General features: G+C 44.3%; 2 protein-coding genes and 1 long non-coding RNA gene across 3 annotated transcripts; 2 read left to right on the forward strand and 1 right to left on the reverse strand.

Moving 5' to 3' along the window:
- Window positions 1-933: 933 nt before the first annotated feature.
- LOC144110739 (exosome complex component RRP45-like) lies at window positions 934-4,685 on the reverse strand. The gene is made up of 3 exons (XM_077643810.1): window positions 4,550-4,685; window positions 4,134-4,354; window positions 934-3,711 (listed from the first exon to the last, which is right to left on the reverse strand). The coding sequence occupies exons 2-3, from the start codon at window positions 4,311-4,313 to the stop codon at window positions 2,599-2,601; spliced, it is 1,293 nt and encodes a 430-aa protein (XP_077499936.1). The 5' UTR covers window positions 4,314-4,354; window positions 4,550-4,685; the 3' UTR covers window positions 934-2,598.
- Window positions 4,686-4,774: 89 nt separating this feature from the next.
- Window positions 4,775-5,517, forward strand: LOC144110740 (uncharacterized). The gene is made up of 2 exons (XR_013309914.1): window positions 4,775-4,912; window positions 5,449-5,517. It is a non-coding gene; the product is annotated as an uncharacterized LOC144110740 (long non-coding RNA).
- Window positions 5,518-6,014: 497 nt separating this feature from the next.
- On the forward strand, window positions 6,015-21,561 carry Mfap1 (Microfibril-associated protein 1). Its single transcript, XM_077643809.1, has 11 exons — window positions 6,015-6,211; window positions 6,598-6,649; window positions 8,402-8,578; window positions 10,325-10,469; window positions 12,280-12,339; window positions 14,149-14,276; window positions 15,659-15,767; window positions 19,783-19,943; window positions 20,651-20,810; window positions 20,924-21,013; window positions 21,237-21,561. The coding sequence occupies exons 1-11, from the start codon at window positions 6,130-6,132 to the stop codon at window positions 21,423-21,425; spliced, it is 1,353 nt and encodes a 450-aa protein (XP_077499935.1). The 5' UTR covers window positions 6,015-6,129; the 3' UTR covers window positions 21,426-21,561.
- Window positions 21,562-21,891: the final 330 nt, after the last annotated feature.

Below are 21,891 nucleotides of genomic sequence, written 5' to 3' on the forward strand. Positions count from 1 at the left end.
AACTTTTTATCCGAAAGTGTTCAAGCAGTGGTAATGCTGTTTCGCTGCTGTTCGTGCTAAGTAGTAGTTAGCCATTGTAGATTTTTCTTTACTCCTCTTCTGTCCCAATGTGGCAGTGATAGTGGCAGTTGACGAGCTTTCGTACCTCCTCTGTGGTTGTCCACGGCCCAACCATTGGATGCACCGCAGTTTTGCGTCTGAAGCCCGATGCGAAAGTCCAACAAGAGTGCTGGTCAAACAGCCTGGCTATGCTACTGGTATCTGAATATGCATGTAAGATATCTTGGGCCAGGTTACGCAACTCTCAATTAGGAAAATTGTCAAAAACTTGTCACAAAGGTGTCAATAAGCCTCGCTCCTATTGGTCGGTCGTGGCCGGCGGCCATTTTGCTTTTTTGCGTCATGGGTGGCTGCAGATTACCTCACGGATGTGGCAGAAGTGGTGACGTTGCACACCTAATTACACAGCCGCTAATTGACAGTTTTTGTCACAGTTTCGACGCCGTCAATTTGACCGTTGAGTTTGTGACAGAAAATGGCGGCAGTGTACGTGGCGATACTGAGGCGGCTGCGCTGGCGCGAGCAACGGCAAAGGAGGATGCACGAAGACTCGTTTGACTTGCCGGACGAGCTGTTTCGACGCCTTTTTGACTGGAGAAGCAGACTGTGGAGTGGCTGGAGACGAACTCGCCGATGAACTGGGAGGTTTGCGTACGAGTGCGCTATCGGTGCGGTGGCAGGTGTGTGCATTGCGGTTATTTGCCATGGGCGGCTTTCAGGCTGCCATTGGTAGCGAGGCGCATGTCGGCATCGCACAACCGACGGTGAGCAAATGCGTGCGGCAGGTATTGCAGGCAACCTGCTAACTTAGCGCGCAGAAGGGATGGGTTCTTGAGGTCACCTCTGTGCCACAGATAAATAAATAAAATACACTTATGCTGGCAAAGCACTTTATTTTTCCCAGCAAATCGCACTTCATGGTCGTCTTCTGTTTCCCAAGGAAAAAGAAACAGACAACCACACATCACATACTGCAACACCTCACCTTTTGGCATTTTTGTCATCGATCGAAAGAGGCGAAAAACAGACTTCAACAAGTTGTCTTCGTCAATTTCGTACCAAACGCTTCTTGCAAGTTCGCTCGGTAGGCACGTAGCCTTCACTGCATTCGTTCAAATTTTTCTGCGCACTTAGGTCAACCGCACAGTAGCTTGACTTCAGACGCCGTGTAACAAACAATAAACACGGCGTAGAATCGGCTGCTTTCGTGCAAAGCGGCTTGACGTTTTACCGCCGTCAGCGCATCCCCGCGGCAGCAAAAGTTACCCACCAGCCAATTTATTAGCACAACTTCGAACACTTTTTGTATTGCTTATTATTTTCACACTTTAAGCACAATGTTTAGGCAAAATAAAATATTAGCTATTTTCATCGTTGCTTACTTTTTATTTCTTTTTACAAAAAATTTAGCAGACGGCCCCTCGCATGTTCTTGGGGCGCCGCCCTGCTGTAATTGGCCGATTCCTCGTTGCGTCACGTGGTGACGTCTCCTCGTTTCGTCATTTTGATGTCGCTGTCAATAACTTTTGACAGAATTTCTCACAGTTGCGTAATCTGGCCCCTGGAAGCAGTACCTTATGAAACAGCCAATCTTCAGGAAGTTTCGTCAGACTTCACTAAAACATTCAACAATTTCGGTACACTGGGGCAGGAGCAAATTCACACTACAGAAATCAAAATTGTTTGACACAATTAAAACACTGAATTATTAATATTAATTTCAAGGACAAATTCTGAGATGGAAAATCTTATTAAAGGCAGATCACACTGCTAGAGCAGGTTAAACTTTATTCTTCCTTCCAAATGATGGGGACATTACTACATCATTGATATTGCTCCAGAACAAGACCTGATGCTGTGCCCGTACAAAATAAGACCATACCTAATTATTCAAAACACTGACGGCTTCCAAGCGCCATTAGATATCACTAACAATCAAAAACAAATATGTATGGTGATACAAAACAACACTCTTGCCAATCCACCACTGTAAATCAGGCACATACATTGCAATTGAGAGCTCCAGTTAATATTCACGTTTCTACACCATGCATGTGCATTATGTGCGAAAAATACTGACTGTAGATGGCAGTCAATGATTTCCACCTGACAGTCGGGCATTTCCACATTTCTTTTAGATATCAGCAGTAGGCAGAAAAAAAACATGCTATTATCATACACTGGAACACAAAAGTTAAAATCATTTTTATGCACTACTTCTCAGGTCCATTACGAGGCTCTACACCAGCTGCTCATGCACAAAGCGTGATAACCTTGTACTGCGAAATGGGTGTCATCAAGTGGCCCTGTGGAGAGGTACAGAACTTGAAAATTTAAACTGCTCGCCTCCACCGCCTCACAAGCATGTGCCGGCCACAATACTGACCAATGCAGTCTGCCAAACATATATGTTATGCTACACCTGTTAGTAATTAAAACAGTTGCAGATGCACCATATGTCATATCACAAACTGCAGTCACAGTGCTGCAAAGTCATTCACACTAAAACAAAAAATGGTGGCCTAGCACAACAGGCACTCAAAAAGGTGTCTTTGGATACCACCCACGAGCCACATCACCCTCAGCAGCATTTCCGGTATCTTTCGCAGTCCTTGCATCTGCACCGACCTCATCAGGTTGAAGAACTACAACCTCTTCCTCCTCACTGTCATCGCTTTTGTCTTCCACCACTTGCTGCGAACGCTGCCTCGCCTTTCTGGCGCCTTTCTTTGTGCCCTTACCTTTTTTGCTTGAATGCTCCAGAACACCCCAGCTGCTAGGCCCACCTTTGCCAATCGCTGCTGTTCCCAGCCCTTCCAAGAACACCTTCGCTTTGGATAAAGCTTTCGATGGCCGAGGTGCTGGTACAACTTCTGCAGCAGGGGTCTTCTGTGGCTCCACGTCATCTATTTCGATCATTTCGGGCTCGGCCATTGTAGTCAGGTTCTCATCCTCATCTGCTTCAAGGGCAGCAGCAAAGCCAACCCTCCTGTTTTTCATCCTCGCTTGTTCATCCTTGGCAACCTCAGCTTTGATCTTGTCTGCGACAGCTTTGGCACGAACTGATGCCAGCCGAGCGCACAGTAGGATCAAATCCTTACGAACGGTGCACCCATGCTGGTGCAACAGACAGATCTCTGAATGGGCATTTGCACCAACTGTGAGCAGCCCCTCGGCAATTCGTTCCTCTATCTCAGTGGGGTCAACAAGCACACTTTTTCCTTCATCGTAGAAGGCAAAGGACACGAGGAATGGATAGTGGTGCAGATGTAATGGAACTGGTTCGCGCTCCCTCGGGTTGTGGACAGTGACTTCTGTGCCGATAACAGTGACGTCCGGTCTCCGAAAGTGGGTCAGTGCCCCCACTGTCGCTATGCCTGCACACTCCGCTATGTTACCCTCGTGGTTTAGCACCTGGGCGTCGATTCGGAGAGCCCAGACTTTCTCGCCAGACACTATACACAGGGATTCTAGGTCAATACAGCGCGAGTCACGGATGCATCGCTCCAGAAGGCGGGAGACTTCAACCCCGTAGTCACCAAGGCGACCTGCTTCAAAATGTGGCGCTGCCATCGGCGAGAGTTCCAGGCTCACAAACAGCTCTCCTTCCGTAGGTCTTCCTGGTTTAGGCACTATGATCTCGGCAGAGACCTGCACAACAGTCAAGAGGTGTTATATTGCAATGAGAAGCATTAACTTGGCACAATTTTATCATTTGTTTCAAGCTTAGTGGCCTCATGCAGGATATTTCAAAGGAGACTGGAGCAAGCGATATTACTGGCTCGGAAATCAGCTGTCGTAAGCTAATTGTGAATTTTAGGATTTAACGTCCTGAAGTGGTACATGGACTATGAAGGACGCTGTAGTGGCGGGCTCCGGATCAATTTAGTCAACCTGGGGTTATTTATCATGCGCTAACATCACACAGCATACGTACGTTTTTGCACTTCACCTGCATCTAAATGCGACCGTCGTGGCCGGGATTCGATACCGCCACCTTAGGACCAGCAGCCGAACGTCAAAGCAACCGAGCCACAGCAGCACGTTATTGGGATGAGCGATCTCACACTCACTTGGGCAAGAACTTTGGTCTCGCCGAGAGACGCGACACAGCATCCTCTGTCAAGGCCGAAGCAGACGTGCACACTCCTGCTTTCCTTGGATGTCCGGTTGTCCACTCGCTTATCTTCAGTCACGGCAGTCTTTACGAAGTCGCGCTCACAATTGGACAGCTGGTCGACGTTCGAGAGCATCGTGATTTCTAGAGTCCTGCCACAGGCGATCCGTCAAGCACCTGAGGTGAAAAGCACGCCAGTCATGTTAAGGCAGAAGGAAAATCATAAACCTTAAGCAAGTTCGTGTCCAAAACTCAACAGCAACTGAATGTTTGCAGCAGTAAACAGAATCGGAGTCCCGTTTCATAAACGGAATACAGCACCGGCTGTTTCACAGCATCGTTTGCATTATCAGCTGCTAATTATCGGCTTACCTGATGACCGTTAGGTGCGCCGTTCAACGCACTTAACCAGCAAACACACGAATGCACGAAAGTCCGCAAAAGCCACATGGGGAATCACGTTCTCCACGCGCGCCAAGACGCCATGTTACCGACTTACCGTGGCTGCGTTCCAATACTCCCAAGTAGACGGCTACTTAGACGTCTAGCCGGACAGCCGCCATCTTGGGACGCGTTCCATTTCTCGACGAAGCAGTCTCATAAGACTGCTTCGCCGAAGTCCACATCGATGCAGGCTAACTTGCTGTCTAAAGATGGCGGAGCTGATATACGCGGATGAGCGAGTCGTGCTCTTGCGGGCGTCGGACTGTACACGGAGTATAGGAAAGGAAAAATGTGAGTCATTCCATAATGTTATTTGGTACGCAAACTAGTGGCTAATTAATCTTCGTGGACGTGCGATTCCTAGCAGTGAATCACGCAGGAGAAAATCGTGCAGTTGAGAGCTTTGCTACAGCAGCGGACGCTGTAGGTCTGTTTACGTGATCCGGACGATGCCGGATCTTAATTAGCACTTGATTTTAGAGAATACTCGTCGCTGTCGTTGGTTTCCTCGACGGGCGTTAAGACGGCTGGCGTGACGGTTAACAAATGTGTTCTTCTGTTGCTGTATTAGTTGCATCAACTCTTTCGCGTGCATTCTTTTTTATCTCTACACTCTCAGAACAAATACACCGGCATGTTGCGAATTGATTTTAGTCGTTGCAGGATTAAAGATCGCTGCTGTATTTAGGTCTCTCGCTGTCTCCGAGTGCCACGTAGGGCAGACAGCGGGTTTAATGTCACGTATGTGTTTTCCTGTTGCAGTGTATATTAGCCGTATCGTATTTCGCGCATATTAATTACAGTCTTTCGTATTCTTATGTTTACAGGACCGTCTGGACGAGCACGTTCGAGGAGCATGTACAGTTGAGCATCAATAATAAAAGAATAATCGCATATCTCTTTAGCGTCGTCTTCGGAGAGCGGTCCCGTCTGCTACAAGTAGACTGACCGATAGGCACATCCACCAGTCCGGTTTACGCGCAAATTCATTCCAGAAGAAATGTGTAAACTTGTTGAAAACACGTTTTTAATTATCTTTATTGCTCAGTTTGTGAAAAATAGTAGTACAACTGTTCATAAGCTTTAGTTACATTATTATGCCGCGAGGCGGCGTGAGCACTAGACAAGTTCCAATACATGGACATGTAGACTGCTTCCTAGACGTCACACTAGACGTCTTGTTAGACGTCTAGAGTATTGGAACGCAGCCCGTGACTGCGACGTCTGGGACACTGACGTCAGAAACAATTATCCGGCAGTGCAATAAAATTTAGTCAAATAAATTTAATTCTTCATTGATAAATTTAGTATATTATATTATTTTATAGAGCAATAATTTGGGGTTTTACACAAAATGTTGAACTTTTTTTGTAGAAAAATCCAATCTGAGCCAAGCTACCTACGCGCCATATCCGTTGGGAATGTTTATGTCCTGTTTCGTGTGCGTCTCTCAGTTTCCCAACGGGAGAAAAACTATTTTGCTGGTTTTGTAAGCACATTAGAGCACAATGTCGGGCTCAATGAATGCCTCGCTGGCTTCCAATCTTATCCAGTCCACGGCAGGCGCCATCCCCGTTCTCAATGAGAAGGGTAAGTGTTTTTGCTCCCGTTTTACGTTCGCTTATATCTCAGTCTCATAACCTCTCAATATGCCCCTTTTGATTCGTATTCTTTTCAACCGCTTGTTTTGTGGCTTTCTGTTCGAACCCATGTTGTTGTTAGTAACCTTAAAACTTGCATTATAGCTTGTACACAAGTATTACCACCAACTGCGTGTGTCACTTTGTTGTTTGAACTCAGTGGTAGAAACTTCTGTGGATATGTCGCGTACTTCTCATACCAGTACTTATCGGGTTCATGAATGAGCACCGTAGCCCCTCTTAAAATATTCAAGTCGACATATCTTGTCAGAAGTCATGAGTTAAGGGGTGCATCTTGTGAGGGTTGTGAAAGGGAATTCGTTGTTCTTTTTCCAGGTGAGGTGTCTATGCAAAAGGTGAAAGTCCACAGATACATATCCGGAAGAAGGTGAGCGATACCCTTATGAACGTGTTACAGGCGATTAAAATTTAATAGGAGGTGCATTTAACTTACAGTTAGCAGACGAAACGTGTTGCCGGGCTTTGTCGTTTTAATTGATTGTAACGCATGAACAAGCAGTTCTCAGGCGTTTTCAGTTTAGCCGCACTCACAGCTGCTTGTCGTCCACATCGGCCACAGCCGCTAACTGCCCGCAAATGCGTGAAGAAATTTCAAACAGCTAATCGCGGTGATGTGTTGCCGTCAACCAACCCCAGGAAAGCATCGGTGTCCAGAAAAAGTCATTGCATGCATTAGAATAGAACTTTTTGCTTCGCTAGTTGATGCATGTTATAGAAAAGAGAAGCGTCAAAGCGTTTGTCCGTGTCACTGTCTTGCGTTCGTTCGCGCTGGCACTTCACTCCTATTTTTCTGGCTGAATTATTAGCAGTAATCTTAGCCTTACGAAAATTAGAAACTACCGTTTCCCAGGTCGTGGTTATGACAGACCCTCTGTCCATTTGCTCTTCATTATCCTCACCCACTCAGTCTCGGGCATTACCCCTCTTTAAGTTCCTGATTCCGCTCCATCTAAATTCGGTAAAGTTGCTTTGGGTACCAGGTCATATGGGCTTACACTTAAATGAGGCTGCAGATTCCTTAGCAAGAGCCTCTCTCTGCGGCCCAATTGTTGCTGTCCTGCCAACGTGTGCATGTACAGCTGCAGTGAGGTTTCGCAGCTACACAATATTTCAGGAATTTGCTGCCTCGGCTCTTACATCATCTCCCGAATATTACCATCTTCTGCATCCTTGGAGTAGCAAAAACTGGCGCTCGCACAGACTAGAGGTCTCTTTCACGCGTTTGCGTTGCCGGGTTCCCCTTTTAAATTTCTACTTTCACAGATCTGGCCTGGCGGCTTCCCCATTGTGCCCTTTTTGTGCCGAACCTGAGACAATAGATCACTTCCTGCTGTTCTGCCGCCGCTTCTTTCATTTGAGGAAGCGTCTTTTGCAAATTCCATTTCATCAACTGGGCTTGCCTGTGTCCTCCGCGGTTGTTCTTTCCATTGACGCTTCTTTGCTTGGATGAAGCGACAGGAGTGCGCGCTCTGCTGTGCAAAATTTTCTTCGAGAAACGCAGCGACTCCCATTCTAATTCCTTTTTCCCGCTCTCAGTCAGTACGACATTGAAACACTACAGGCATTGTATACTATTATGCACATTAAGCCATTGTCCTGTCCTCGATCTCCAGGTTAACAGGACCCCTGTCCTTCCGTCTTCCAATCTATCAGACTACATACTATTACCACTCCTTTTCCCATCAAAACTTTCCTGTATCCAGCAATTAACTGCCTGTGTCTTGGCCACTCCCCCGTAGTGGGTATGTGCCAGCAACGTCTGAGGCCTTCCTTCCTTCTGTGTGTGTTGGGGAGCGTGGCCTGAAGTCAACAGCGATGCCACAGTCACCATTCGACTGTTGAAACTGAAATCAGAATGATGCGAGAGCAAATTAAAATACTTAATTGGATTATGTGAATCCACGTGGCAATTTATGTTTACTACTGTCTTGCACATGATTACAAAGAAAGAGTGCACAACTAAAATTAGGCATCTGTACTCTTTTAACACCAATCTGCATGCAAGCAGCAGCAAAGCTTGTTTGTGCTGGTATTTTATTTTTTCTGGGCTGTTGTGATCTTCACTTTATTTTTTTCATTGCATGTTTGTTACTGATGATTTTTTGTGCCACTTTCTCAGACCTAAGTATGCTCCCAAAGAGAGCAGTGATGAGGAGAGTGGAGATGAGTTCACCTTTGAGCGCCGGCAGCAACCAGTCATCCCTGAGCCCATCCCCATTGATGAGGAGGCTGAAAAGAACGATCCACGTCTGCGCCGTCTTCAGCGACGTGAGAAGCAGGATAATGAAGAGGAACGGTAAGCTTTCACTCTAGTTTGTAGAAGCTGTTTGTGCTATCACCATCGCTTAATGATTACTCTACTGCACCCTTTTTTTCCTGAAAGGGTGCATCTAGTGCAGCAAAACTGCATCTTTGCGATGAACTGTCTGTCAGAAGTGTATCTTACAATAATCTGGCGGCACTCATTCTTATCACTGTCCTCAAGCGTCATTTTCATTCATAGTGTTCACCTTGCATGGCTGCATATAAAAATACAGTGCAGGTTATGGTGGCGTTATTTTGTAATTCATGATTCCACTTTGTGCACAGCTACGCTCTACTCTAGAAATATTAATATTTGCATAATTACATCTTAAATTGGTTGACCATTGTCTTCACTCGTCATCTCTCTTTGTTCATTCATCTAGCAGTGTCAAGTTACCACATGACCAGTTGTGAATTCAAACGCAGCACAAAATTCTGAAACAATATCAGCTTCTTGTTTCCAACCAGTTAGCGGCGCTAACAGTTTGCAGATCAATAGTTCAGTGCTATGATAGGCCCTCAACGATTTCTATTTATCACATTTTTTCGCTCGCTATTGTGTGCTTTTTGTAATACTCGACATGGAGAAGGTGATGAGGAAAGAGCGACCTCTGGTCTTCTCTTAAGATGTTGCTTCAATTTTAGTTCCTTTTTTCGTATGCTCCTTCGCATTGCAATGCCATTCGTTGCCATTAATGCCATTCGTTTGGGATTACACAGATAAATTTTACCTTTAATATCCAAACAGCCATATATATCCAAACAGCCATATATGAACGGCCAGATAGTGTGACCAGAGTACTGACCATATGTCAAAGGTGACAGTGTGAAATAGCATTCAGATATGTGGATCAACATTGCAGCAGTATTTGAATGTTATTTGAAAGCTTCTCTTATGCTGTGTAATCAGTAATGTGGACATACTGTCTGGCCGCACAGGCGGCCGTTAGAGCATGAGGTGTTAATGACCTTCAGTGAAAATGGCATTCACATTTGTTCTGTGAGCAGAGGTATTATCTTAAGCAAGGGAAATGTGCAAAAAAGACAGGGAGGAGAAGAGCACAGGGGTGATCAGATGGCAGAGCCGTTGCGATGTGCTAAAATATACAGACATAAAGCTCGGGGAGAGCAAGCATCATATCTTCAGCAATATTATTTTGTGAACACTGTTTTTTTCAGCATAAAAACTAAATATTTCGAGGCTAAGTGCCTCTTTTCTTCCTTCAAAAGGTTCTATGAAAAATGCAAGAACTGCTTTCATCTTTCAACATTGATTTATCGTAATGTTCTGCTTACTTTCAATAGCTACCATATTTGTTATTCCTTCGAACTTGTAATAATTCTGCTTGCCTCACTTCTTGACAGCTTTTCTCAATAAACTTCTGTGCATTGCAGTCATATTACAAGTTTAAAAATGCGCTTTGGGATTTATGTAATGTTACAATGAAACATTTGGTTGTGGTTGACCGTTTTCATTACGGCCATTGTTTGCTAGAGGCCCTAGTAATTCTCCTGAAAGTGACTTGTGAGAAAGGACGCAACTCAAATAATATCACTTCATGGAAACCGTTCTAGTTTTGCTCTGCAATTGAGCTCTACCAAAGAAGGGTGCTTGTACAGAATGTTTATGTTCCTGTCTAATGTGTGCATCTGTTTCAGAAAGCCCTAAACTAAAAAAACTCTAAATGCATTCAGTTTCCTGCTTTCATTGCAAAGCCTTTTGCATTCTGTACCTCAGAATGGAGAGACACAGGATGATCCATGAGCCAGAAATCCTATCTGTTGGCGCTGAAGGAGAAGAACCGATGGATGAAGCGGAAACACGTGCTGCTCGGTGGCGGGATGGAGAGGAGGACAGTGACGCGGAAGAGCTTGACGACGAGGTGTGCTGAAGTTTCGTGCTTCCTTGTGCACACATTGATGTGTGAGCTTAACAGTGTGGTGTGAACTGCACAGAAATAATAGTCAAACCACTCTGAGGAGAATTAGCAGTTGATTCTAATATACTTTCCGGACATAGTGCCTGGGAAAGTAAACGGCCAAATAGACCAGATGGTAGTCTGTCTGGATAATCTGGCACTTTCTATATATAGTTAGAGTTTTTCATCTTCGTGTAAAGCCCGATTTTACCTATTCTTGCACCTTGAGCAGGTTTCTTAAAACTTGGGTTAAACCCAATTTCTACCCAAAGATGCTCCATCTCAAGAATGTATATTTCAAAGTGTGCAAAGTTGAAGACACCTCATGTAAGTTAGCAGATATCTAGTGCTCATTAAGAGGTGTTTTCAGTGAACTGGTGGTCTTAAACCTGTTTCAGCTCTGTTACTCAAGACACAGCTTAATTTAAGAATATGGTCAAAAAGTGTGCTTCAGAAGTGAGAAGCCAAAACACGGGCACTGGACAGACGTCTTATAAGGAGTGTGCACCGGTGTCAGAGTAGGCGCCATTTTTTTCATGGAGTATAGCATAACGCCGCCGCATGTGCCTGATCGGTTTATTGCCCCTGCATAGTGCACAACAGAGTGGCACCTGTGACGTCACATGAATGCCCCCTATTGCCATTATTGTATCAAGTGGTACCCTCGCTAACTATGTCCTGCTCCAAGGCTTTTGTGTACTTAAAATGGCCACCGTGATTTTGAAGGAACGTTCTTAATATGTAGAAAGAAGCAAAGGTGAGGAAGCCTTGTACTGATGAGGAAGTTGTGCATTGGAGATTAAAGAATCGTACGTAATGAAATAATTGTAATAGATGTGAAAAAAGTTGCATCTGATATACAGCTTTCTGGTGCAATCTGCCATTTCCACAATCCTAATGAAGTAATGCAAAAAAAAAATTAATGACCTGCATGAAAAATGAATACTTATAGCATATTCTCTTGCTGCAAAAAATGAAGTATAGTCAAAGTTCTTTAATTCGAACTTCAGGGCACTGGAAAAAATGTTCGAATTATCGAATGACCCCCAGAAAACTGCCGAGAACTGCTTGCATCGATGTAAATTTATTTAGTGAAAGACTGGTTAACGGTTGCCTGATTTTGACATAAAAGCAGCGCAGCAATGGCTGCTTTTCATGGTTCCCTCAGTGCTTTATTGCATGCACCGTATTGAGAGCATCTAAGCAGAACTGCTGCAAAATCGTAAGGGCCTCCTACGTCCTTTATAGTGCAACATGGTGGAACTCTACCGCTACCACATCACACCATTCATAAACGGCAGCGCCGCATGTGAAAAGGCTTCACTGCGCTAACAACGAATGGCACATGATGATCACGCAGCTCTGGTGCACTGGAAGAAAGGAAACATGCGAGAGAAAAAAAAGGGCATGGGGAGGGGAGAAAGCACCAGTGACTGACCACTCAGTATCCAAAACCGGGTTAGATTGGCTGGCTCTTGCTGGCTGTTGAGCTGGCCCAAATTATAAAACATTTTGCTGTACAACCTGATTTTTTTTTTTTAATTTGAAGTAAAAAAGATGCTGCCTAATTCCCCCCCGAAATTCAGAAAAAAATAAAACCCCAAAACGAAGGCTGCTATATATACTTCATGCTTTATTGTTACTGATTTATCCCAGGCCTTGTTTGAGATACTCATGTTTCCAGGGATGTGTTTTAAGGCTGCTAATTTTATTTGATGAGGAAGAGACTTGCATTTATTGCACATTTGTCACCTGGGTGTCCTCCTGTCTGCAGGAAATTGAGCGCCGACGTCTGATGCTGAGGCAGCGGGCATTGGCAAGAGCCCAAGAGGAGGTAAGCTGTGTTGTCTTTCTAGTGCTCTCTTTAAACTCCTGCCATAACAGAATGTGTTCTTATCTCTGTGCATGTCATAGATGGACTGTGCATTTTTGATACATTATTGATGAACTAAGTGCTTCATTGCCTGTACTGCATCCCACAGCTTCCTGTGCCAAATAATAAACCTTGCGAATGGAAAAAATATGGGTCAGGTGACCTTTATATCGACTCTGTAAACTAAAATCATATGAGTCAAAATATCCTAAACACCTGAACATAATTGTCTAGTTGTCACGGCAGCTGTAAGACAACTACCATATGCTGCTGTCGATAATTTGATGGGAGGGGGGGGGGGGGGGGGGGGGGGTATTAGCGTTTGCCTCACAGTGTTTATGTTTACTAGGATCCATTGCCCACTGACTACCCTTCTTTGCCATTTCAGCCATCCACTTGTGCATAAAGATGACCCTATTTCCCACACTGTCAGGGATTAGGGTTCGTTGACCCAAGAAGTGGATATATATAAAGCATTCATGAAGTGACAACCACCCAGCAAACTTAAACTGGTTATAGGATAAATGTACGCTTTCAAAGTAAGGAACAAACTTAATGGCAGTGTATCTGCTAATTCGAATCCAACACGAGCTTAATGTGCATTCATACAGCCAGTACTACACTTTAAGAAAGCAGCTGTGAGTGCCAAGCTGTGCAGTTTGGTATTGCGGGAGGACTCTTACTTAAGCAGAAATCCAGTAATGTCTATGTTGAACACTAACTAAATGAACATAAGCCACTTGGCGTTGTTCTGTAAACTACCGTAAAAACCGGAAAATAGGTCGAACTTTTTTTCAAAAAACCATGGTGAAAAGTCGACCCCCGTCTTATATACCGGTCATTGGCGGAAAAAATACGGAAGTCTTGTAACAATGGGTGGCTGAAGTCAACAGCCTCCATCACCATCGCCATCAGCAGCAGTGACGCCATTTTGCGTTTCAGTAGATGCAAAGCGGAAGCTAACGGCAATTTACCGTCGCCTTCAAGAAAAACACGATTGAGTACGAGGAAGCTCACGGGAACCTGGCGGCACAGCGCGAATTTGGAGTATCCGAAAAGAGCATTCAGTACTGGCGGAGGCAGAGGCTGCGTATTACAACTTGCAGCAACCAGAAGAAAACATCATTTCGTGGGCAGACCGTAGTGTATCGAGAATAGGAAGGAAACGTTGCGCTGCGAACAAGATCGCTGCCTGTGACTGTCGAATGCATCCGCGTGAAAGCGGCAGAGATCGCGCGTGCCTCTAGACTCACGAGGGCGCAATCGCATCCTGGTTGCGGCGATTCATGAAGAGGAGGGCTTTGCTCTACGGCGCCGTACTTGCCTGTGCCAGAAACAAACACGCGGGCCGATTGGTGCGCGATATTGTTAAAAAATTTGCCGGGTGTACATACAAGCAGCATTTAAATGAAATTAAATACTGTCACCATTGTGCAACCTCTCGAGTCGCATTTGTTTCAAAGTAAGGATGTCTTTCGGTACTTTTCCCATTGAAAAAGATCTTTTTCATTTTTAGAATTGGTTAGTTAGGGGGTCGACCTATATTCCGGTCCGACCTATAGTCCGGTTTTTACGGTAAATGCTCTTTAATAGCACATGTTCTCAGCTTTGTGCATGGGTACCAACTAGATAGAATTAATTGTACGGTGTCACTAGTGCAAGCGAGGTTCTTAGTGGGGCAACCTGGAAATGACAGCAGAGCTCTGCATACTTGACCGCCCTGGGTTATTTGCGCACTCTCATTAATCCGCTTGGACTTGTGTACTTCAGGAGCTTCTTGACCTGGAAGAGGAAGGTCACTCAGACGAAGGAGAGTCTGAGGATTCCGAATACGAGGAGTACACAGAGTCGGAGGAAGAGGACACAGGGCCCCGTCTGAAGCCTGTGTTTGTGCGAAAGTGAGAATGCATATCTGTTGTTTATTCGAAGTGGATGCAAATGCATTCCATATTGCTCTTCATTTAACCAGATAAAATATTTTTTCTATTTTCTCTCTTTAGTTTTTTTCTTCTGTAATTTTTAACCTTTGGGTGTTTAGTGTATATACACTTGCAAACAGCAAATTTATTTCTGTACTGAGAAAACCAAGTGTTTGTAAAGTTCTGAAGATAGTTTGGTTTGTGCTTCTTCTTCTGCCTTAAATATTGATTTAGTGTTTGCATACTTGTTTCAGTGTGATGTCTCCTGGAATTTTAAGCAAAGATAGCACGCAATCGTCAAGAACTGCATTATGTAGTATTAATATAAGCAGTACGCATAAACACAATTTCTTATAGACCTGTAATCTGGAAGTTGTTGAGAACTCATGAGCGCTTGCATTTTTTGGTTAGGTGACAGAACACAATAGGGTGATTTTTTTTTCTAGCCTGAAATGAAAATCATTTTGATTAGAATCATTGAGTCAAATCCCAATAATACTGTCTGTTAAATAGACTTATCTCTATATGTGCAGTTGGACCACTTCAAGGTGAAATTTACATCCGAATAGCAACAAAACGCAATTTTCCACAAATTTCAATTTCTTTTCTGGAATGTAGCCTGTTGCATTCTGGTTCTGAACAGTTTTAAAATGTACATGTCTCATGGAGCCGACAAACGATTTATAGTGGCCACAAAAAAGATGACTACATATTCTAATTCTTAAATGATGGAATTCACACTAAATTTATGGACTAAAAATTTATAAAATCTAATGCTGCAGTTTTCTTCATAGCAGTACAGAAGGACAATTCTATGCATTGTTCAGAAAAAATGTGAAGCGTAAAATGGCAAACCTAATTTTTTTGTGAAGTTCTTATTGAGACCTAGTTTTAGACTTGGCTTGGAAAAATCCAAGGGCTGTCATATGACCTGAAAATTTTTTTGCCAAAAATATTGTGGCAAAAGATTTTTAGCAGCAGAGTAAACAGCCATTAATTTTCTGGAAGACGCTGGGGAGGGTCGAGCTTGAACACTGGTGCATTTGGCATCCTAAACATCATGGGAAAAGTGGTTTAAAACTCAGCATTGTGATATAGTGGCACTGTACAAAAATGAGCAAAGAAAATAAGCTTGTGCAGTATTACATGGGTGGTTCTTTCATGTGTATCCACAGTGCATGTCCAATTCACCCACTCAGATAGTTGTGAAGCTTATCTTTAGTTGACAGTTTACTACTGTCTGCACTCCAGTGGGCTCCCCAGTCACTTCAACAATACCCAAGGGGTAGCATTCACATTCATTGCTGAGAAGCATGGTACAGTGTGAAGTAAGGTTGTGTTTTGCATGCGTTTACCGCCAGGCGTGACAGGGTCACCATTCAAGAGCGAGAGCGGCTGGCACAGAAGGAGAAGGAACTGGAGCACGAGGCCAAGCGTATTGCTGAAGAGAGGCGACGAACCACACTGAAGGTGACCACGGAATGCTTCTTTGTTTAAAATTTTGGTCTTATGATTGATATCCACTGCGCCTTTGGGAAGTTTCTCAAAACGTTTAGGCTTAAAGCCTTCTCCGAAACTATTCCCGCTGATAAGAATGATAAGAGTAATCTGACCTCTTAATCTGACGTTGTCAGATTATCTATAAACGAAAAGTTGAGAAGCGACATATATTAACTTTTGTCTTTTCCTTTTTGGCTCCACAGAGAAAGCAGGCAAAAATTCAAACTGCAAATTCTGTTCTTCTTGCACGAGAAATGTTATTTTACTAGTCTTCGACATTGTTATTGCACTACTCAAGGTTTACACAGACAAGAACGACACATACCTTGAGTAGCGCAATAACAATGTCGAAGATTACAAACCAACTAGGCCCATTTGAAGCTCTTCTTATTTTACTAGTACTTAGCACATTCACTGAGAACCAGCTGACACCCTTGTAGACCTTTCTGCATACTGTGTTTACTCGCTTTTAATACCCACCAGTTTTTCACATTCAAACAAAAAAAAGTGCATCATCTTTTATCGTAACGCGCAACAGACTTTTATGCTTCCCGCACAAAGAGCAAATCGTGCGTGAGGAGCTTGCAGTTTCGGCGCGCTGGAAGCACCACAAGGAGGGAAGGAAGAAAAATGCACAGGCGTGCCATTCAGTGTCCTAAACAGCATGCAGCTGTGTTCGGTTGGCTGCCCGATGCATGACCAAAATCCACCATTTTCATGGGCTGGCTTGCAGCTCAGGGAGTTGTAACTGCTGTCCATTTTTCATCACGCCCTCTGTTGCACGCACGGCGCAGGTGCACGAGCAACTCTGCAGCATGCAATTCAGTGCGAATAAGGCTATACTGGCAATCGCTTGCCATGCCAGCTGTACTTGGACTCTGCCTCCCTTCGTGAAGCTGTTCGAATTAACCGGTACAAGATGCTTAGCGTCCTTATTTGCGAGCTTCTGTCACCATAGATTTACATAGGTGCCATCTGGGACTGCTACAGCTATTAGAGTTATCCGGGTTTCCTAATTGACAGCATTCATATTAACGTACCTCTGCTGTATCAGCGCACAAGAGATAGGAAGCTGCTGTTTTGTGATGCTAGTGACTAAAAGGATGTTGCTGGTTTAGTTCCATTTTCGCACTCAATTCTACCTCGCATGTCATATTTAGACTAATTTTTCTGGGCAGAAGGTTCGCATTAGAATCGTGTAAATACGGTATAGCACATCCAACTTAGCAATGCAAACTGTTGATTTCATGACCTTTCTTATCTAGTACTTTAAAGATTTTTTTATTCGTCAATACCGTCTTTCTATCCTGCATCTGTTTGTGACTGCAAAATGGTACGTTACGTTTGGTGTGATCTGGTCCGAATTTTTAAAATTTAGCTGGTGATGTTTATTGTGGAGCTTTTGTCATCAGTTTGCTGTTCCTAACTACTTCTACCTTCATGCCAATTAATGTTTCACACCTAGCCAAACCACTGCCAGAATGGATCCTAGTGGACATAAGTAGTGGCTGTTTTATTTACATTATTCTTGGCAAGGGTCACTTTGCGCTGTGGCAGTGCAGGCAACTGAAGCATGGAGATTGCGGTAAAAACAAAGAAACTTTATTTTTACCTAAAGAGGTGGAAGGATAATGGGAGCTCATTTTTTCACAGAAACCACTTATTATTAAACTTGCACATCAGTTTCATTGGTCATATATCAGCTGAAATTCACCCACCCATGGTTATGGCATTCTGCTGAGCCCAAAGTCACGGGATTGAGTCTCAGCCACAGTGGCCACATTTTGATGAGAATTAAGTGCAAAAAATGCCTGTGTGCTGTGTGACATCAGCGCCCAGTGAAGAACCTTAGCTGGTGTTTAGGAGAGCGAGTTGACGGGCTAGTTGGTATTGCATGGTGTAGGAACAGCGCTAAGAACAGGACAGAAGTCAAACATGGAAGCACAGGGACGGGCGCTGACTATCAACTGAATCTTTATTTCGGAGCACAAACATATATAAGGTGGCAGCAAGGGGGTACAATCAGGTATGCGCGGTCACATGGAAACAGTGAATAGTCACGTCAAATAATGAATTTTGACATCTGAGGCTGAGAAGGACGGAAGGGAAGAGGTGATATAACAGAAAAAACCGATAAAAAACTGCACGGTGTAGAGGGCCGTCACGCGAACTAAGAAAAAACAGATGAAGGATTAAACAGGATGCGAAAGTATGGCGAAAAAATGAGTTTATAAAAGTTTAAAACTCGTGGAAACGATAGTGAAAGAATAAAACCCCTGTGCTTCCATGTTTGACTTCTGTCCTGTTCTTAGCGCTGTTCCTACACCTTAGCTGGTGGTTAAAATTAATTTGGAACACTCTACTACGGCGCCCCAGATTGCTCATGTGCAACTTCAGTACGTTAAATTCCCTATCATACCATACCATCTATCAACTGAAATTCATAAATTCATATACAGTCGAACCCACTTATAACACCCACAGTTACATCGAACGTCACTTATTATGAATGAGGGCGGCGCTACCGTCAAAATATGTAAGAGAGCAATGGCACTGCATCTTAGCTGCAGCAAACAACCGTGGTCGCATGTTATAGCGAGTGTAATCTCTTCCCAACTTTAGAAAAACCCATGCCTCTGTGTGGATAGCAATGAGCGCCTCTCAGCCCCCGTGACCCAACCTGAATCAGAGCGTGGCGTCCAAAAAAAATCAGTAAGAAAGGCGGCAATGAAATTGCAGTTAACAGCGGGCCAGTGGCGCAGCACAAGGCTTCAAGGTCAGTCAGCGTGTGCTTGTGTGCTGGCTCAGCAAAAGTGTGTAAAGTGGAAGTGGAGCATGGTGGGTGCAAGGCGGGGACAGCATTAAGTCGAAAATACTTGCCATGGTCGAAGAGCAACAAGCGACAGCGCTTTCAGAAGTTTTAATACGGTCACGCGTTATGCCTTGCTGGCCAAACTGATCACATGTCGTGCTTTGCTTACACCATCGGCTCTCTACCTTCTGCACTGCTTCCGCATGCAGATTGTGTACAGACAGAAGACTGCATGTATGCACTGAGAGGGGATACAGGTGTGTGTGTGCCGGTGGTGACATGTTGAGTCTTCGCACAGGGCACCGCCGTCTGTGGTGATGCTTCCACGAGGACGTCAACCTACCATCAGTTGCCATCAATGCTTCAACCACTAGTACTACTTAAATCGCATCCCTAAGCAGCTCGTAGGCTGCAAGATCCTAAGCAAGGAGCACATGACTGAGCTGAAGAGCTTAGAAAGCACTGTGATACATCTGTCTTAAATGCCAGTTTTTCTAGCTTTGTATTTTTGGTTGTAATAAGGGAAGTTCGCTTACTACGCACTTTGGATCCAATGAACAAAATCCACATGACCTTTAGGTTCGTTATAAGTGGGCTCAACTTTATATGCATTTGCAGCATTGCGTTCTTGTTACATGGGCTTATCATCTAGGCCAGCAGTTCTTAATCCTTTTAGCCTTGTGCAACCCATGGCAGACTTGTACAGGTGCTGAGGCACCCCGTATATTTCAGCTTCTGTTCCTTCCTGCCCGACATGCATGAAGAAAGGAGCATGCAGACACATGGCACTTCAAGAAGTGCACAAATTCAATGCATAATCACTGGCTGTTCAGGGATGCAGTCTACAGTGAATAGTTACAGTGTGACTAGTCCCGAAACAAAGTGCATGAAGGAAAAATGGGGGTTGAGGCATGAATGGATGTAGGTGCTTGGGGAACACCAGTACGCACTGCAGGAAACCCATTTTGGATTCATCTTTAAGCAGTGCGATGCACAGGACGTAGAGGAAGAAACACGAGATGCTCGTGTCGTCTCGTCCTCTACGTCCTGTGTTTCACGCTGCTTAAAGATGAATCCATTCCAACTCGCCCAGTTCCCTGTTCTCGTTAACCCATTTTGGGAACTCCTCTGATCTAGGCTACTCCTTGCCTTCTTGTGTGCTCAACTTTCCAGATTGTGGAGGATGAGACCAAGAAGGAGCTGATGGAGGAGAAGCGTGTGGATGACTCAGAGGACTGGGTCAACACAGACGACGAGAACGATGAGGCAGCCTACGAGGCCTGGAAGCTGCGAGAGCTGAAGCGCATCAAGCGTGACAAGGAGGAAAAGGAACAGTGAGTCACCTTTAGGGCATGTGACGGGTCTTGGTTGGCACTTTGCAGGCTTTTGAAGAAGTTAATATAACAAAAATTGAAGCAAGCTTTTACATACTGTTTTAGCCAGGGAGCTGTTTGGCAAGCCCTGCCCATGGCAGCCATGTTTTGATGGATGTAAAGTGCAAAAATGCCCATGCACCGAGATCTTGGTGCGCATTTTAGATCCTAAGGTTTTCGCGGTCCCCTCTCACCATCACCGACAGTATTGCTTTGGGACACAAAAATGCATTCACCCAAATTTAATCCAGTCTTGAGGCAAACTTCTGAGAAAAACCCAATCCCTCTTCATTATTTTGGCCGGTGATATCCTACAGAAGGTTTGAATTGTAGAGTAAATGATGTAACCAGGGGGAGGCAGCTCTGGGGGCTGAACTACTTGTAGAGTGAGCGTGTCCTGGTATTACTCATAGTGAAATTAAATCTTTTTTGCTTATCATGCCAAGCTATCCAGTCGAGTCTTGACAATGTTTACATGAGCTTTTTTTTTTCTTTTTTTCGATAATTGCAGTGATACTAGTGTCTTCGTAAGGATTTGTGGAAAGTTTGCCAGGTGTGATGCACCTGGAGCTGTTAGGTGTCGTTAGGTGAATTGTGATCTCAGGGAAAATGACCTCCTGGCGTCTGAAGCGTTTCGCAGCGAACATATACCATTCTTTCCACTACAGATACGAGAAGGAACGCATGGAAGTGGAGCGTATGCACAACATGACAGAAGAAGAACGGCGCGCCGAGCTTAGAGCCAACCCGCGCCAGGTCACCAACAAGGCGTCCAAGGGCAAATACAAATTCCTCCAGAAGTATTACCACAGAGGTGCTTTCTTCCTGGTGAGTCAATCAGCACTTTTCTTTTGTTTTTTCCCATTTCCTGTTTTCCATGTTTTGCAGTTCATCAAGCAACAAGTTAAACATGCACTTCCTATTTCCCATTATTATTGCAGAATGAGGACGACAATGTCTACAAGCGCGACTTTTCGGCACCAACCCTGGAGGATCACTTTGACAAAACTATTCTGCCTAAGGTTATGCAGGTGAGTGCAAATATTAATCTTGACTTTGGCAGCATTATGCAGGTGAGTGCAAATATTAATCTTGACTTTGGCAGCAACGGACCTCAGTTTAGGAACATCATCCAGATAAGCGTGCTTCCTTCAAAACTGCTCCCTGCACTGTTCTATTCCTGAATGCTTGCAGTGTTATTACTGGATGCATTTCAATTTTTCGTACTCAACCCCCACCCTCTTTGAAATCCAGGTGAAAAACTTTGGCCGATCAGGCCGGACCAAGTACACCCATTTGGTGGACCAGGACACCACATTGTTCGACTCCCCATGGATGTCTGAGACAGCACAAAACCTCAAGTTCCATGCCAACCAGGCCGGTGGAATGAAGCAACTCTTCGAGAAGCCGAGTGCTAAAAAACGCAAGACAACAACGACATGAGCAGTGACCGGGGATTTGTAACAATGCCCGTAATTGTACATAGTCACTCTATCGTCACATCACTGTTTCTGAGTCAGCACGCTCCCAGAGGCAGTAGAGAGGTTATTCACGTCTTAATTAAATGGTTTCACTCCCATCGTGGCTACTGGTTAGAGTCACTTGCTGTTCCAGGAATGATGTTTAGTAGTACAAGGAAAACAGAGGACACACAAGAGTGGAGGTTTTACTTTACTGCAGACAGCCTGATTTGGCTGCTTAGCTCTTGTTGGGTGACTTGAGAACAAAAAGAGCTGTAATAAAGTGAAGCAAAATGCAGTTAAAGTTCTCACCAGACTGGTATGAAAGGCAACTGCTAAGGCAGACTGAAGATTCACCAGTCATGGAGTGGAAAAACATAAAAAATGTGACACTTCATTTCATATCATTTTTATTTCCTTAAGGACCACCTTTCTCAGAGGTATTAGAT

The sequence above is a fragment of the Amblyomma americanum genome, chromosome 11, assembly GCF_052857255.1.
Source record: "Amblyomma americanum isolate KBUSLIRL-KWMA chromosome 11, ASM5285725v1, whole genome shotgun sequence".
Classification (NCBI taxonomy): domain Eukaryota; kingdom Metazoa; phylum Arthropoda; class Arachnida; order Ixodida; family Ixodidae; genus Amblyomma; species Amblyomma americanum.

What these genes read in the sequence shown, in the direction of transcription:
- Mfap1 (XM_077643809.1), top strand. Translation starts at nt 6,130, where the DNA reads ATGTCGGGCTCAATGAATGCCTCGCTGGCTTCCAATCTTATCCAGTCC. An exon ending in AGATACATATCCGGAAGAAG is followed by an intron (nt 6,650 to 8,401) that starts GTGAGCGATACC and finishes CCACTTTCTCAG; the next exon opens with ACCTAAGTATGCTCCCAAAG. An exon ending in CGGAAGAGCTTGACGACGAG is followed by an intron (nt 10,470 to 12,279) that starts GTGTGCTGAAGT and finishes TCCTGTCTGCAG; the next exon opens with GAAATTGAGCGCCGACGTCT.
- LOC144110739 (XM_077643810.1), bottom strand. Translation starts at nt 4,313, where the DNA reads ATGCTCTCGAACGTCGACCAGCTGTCCAATTGTGAGCGCGACTTCGTA. An exon ending in AGACCAAAGTTCTTGCCCAA is followed by an intron (nt 3,712 to 4,133) that starts GTGAGTGTGAGA and finishes ACTGTTGTGCAG; the next exon opens with GTCTCTGCCGAGATCATAGT.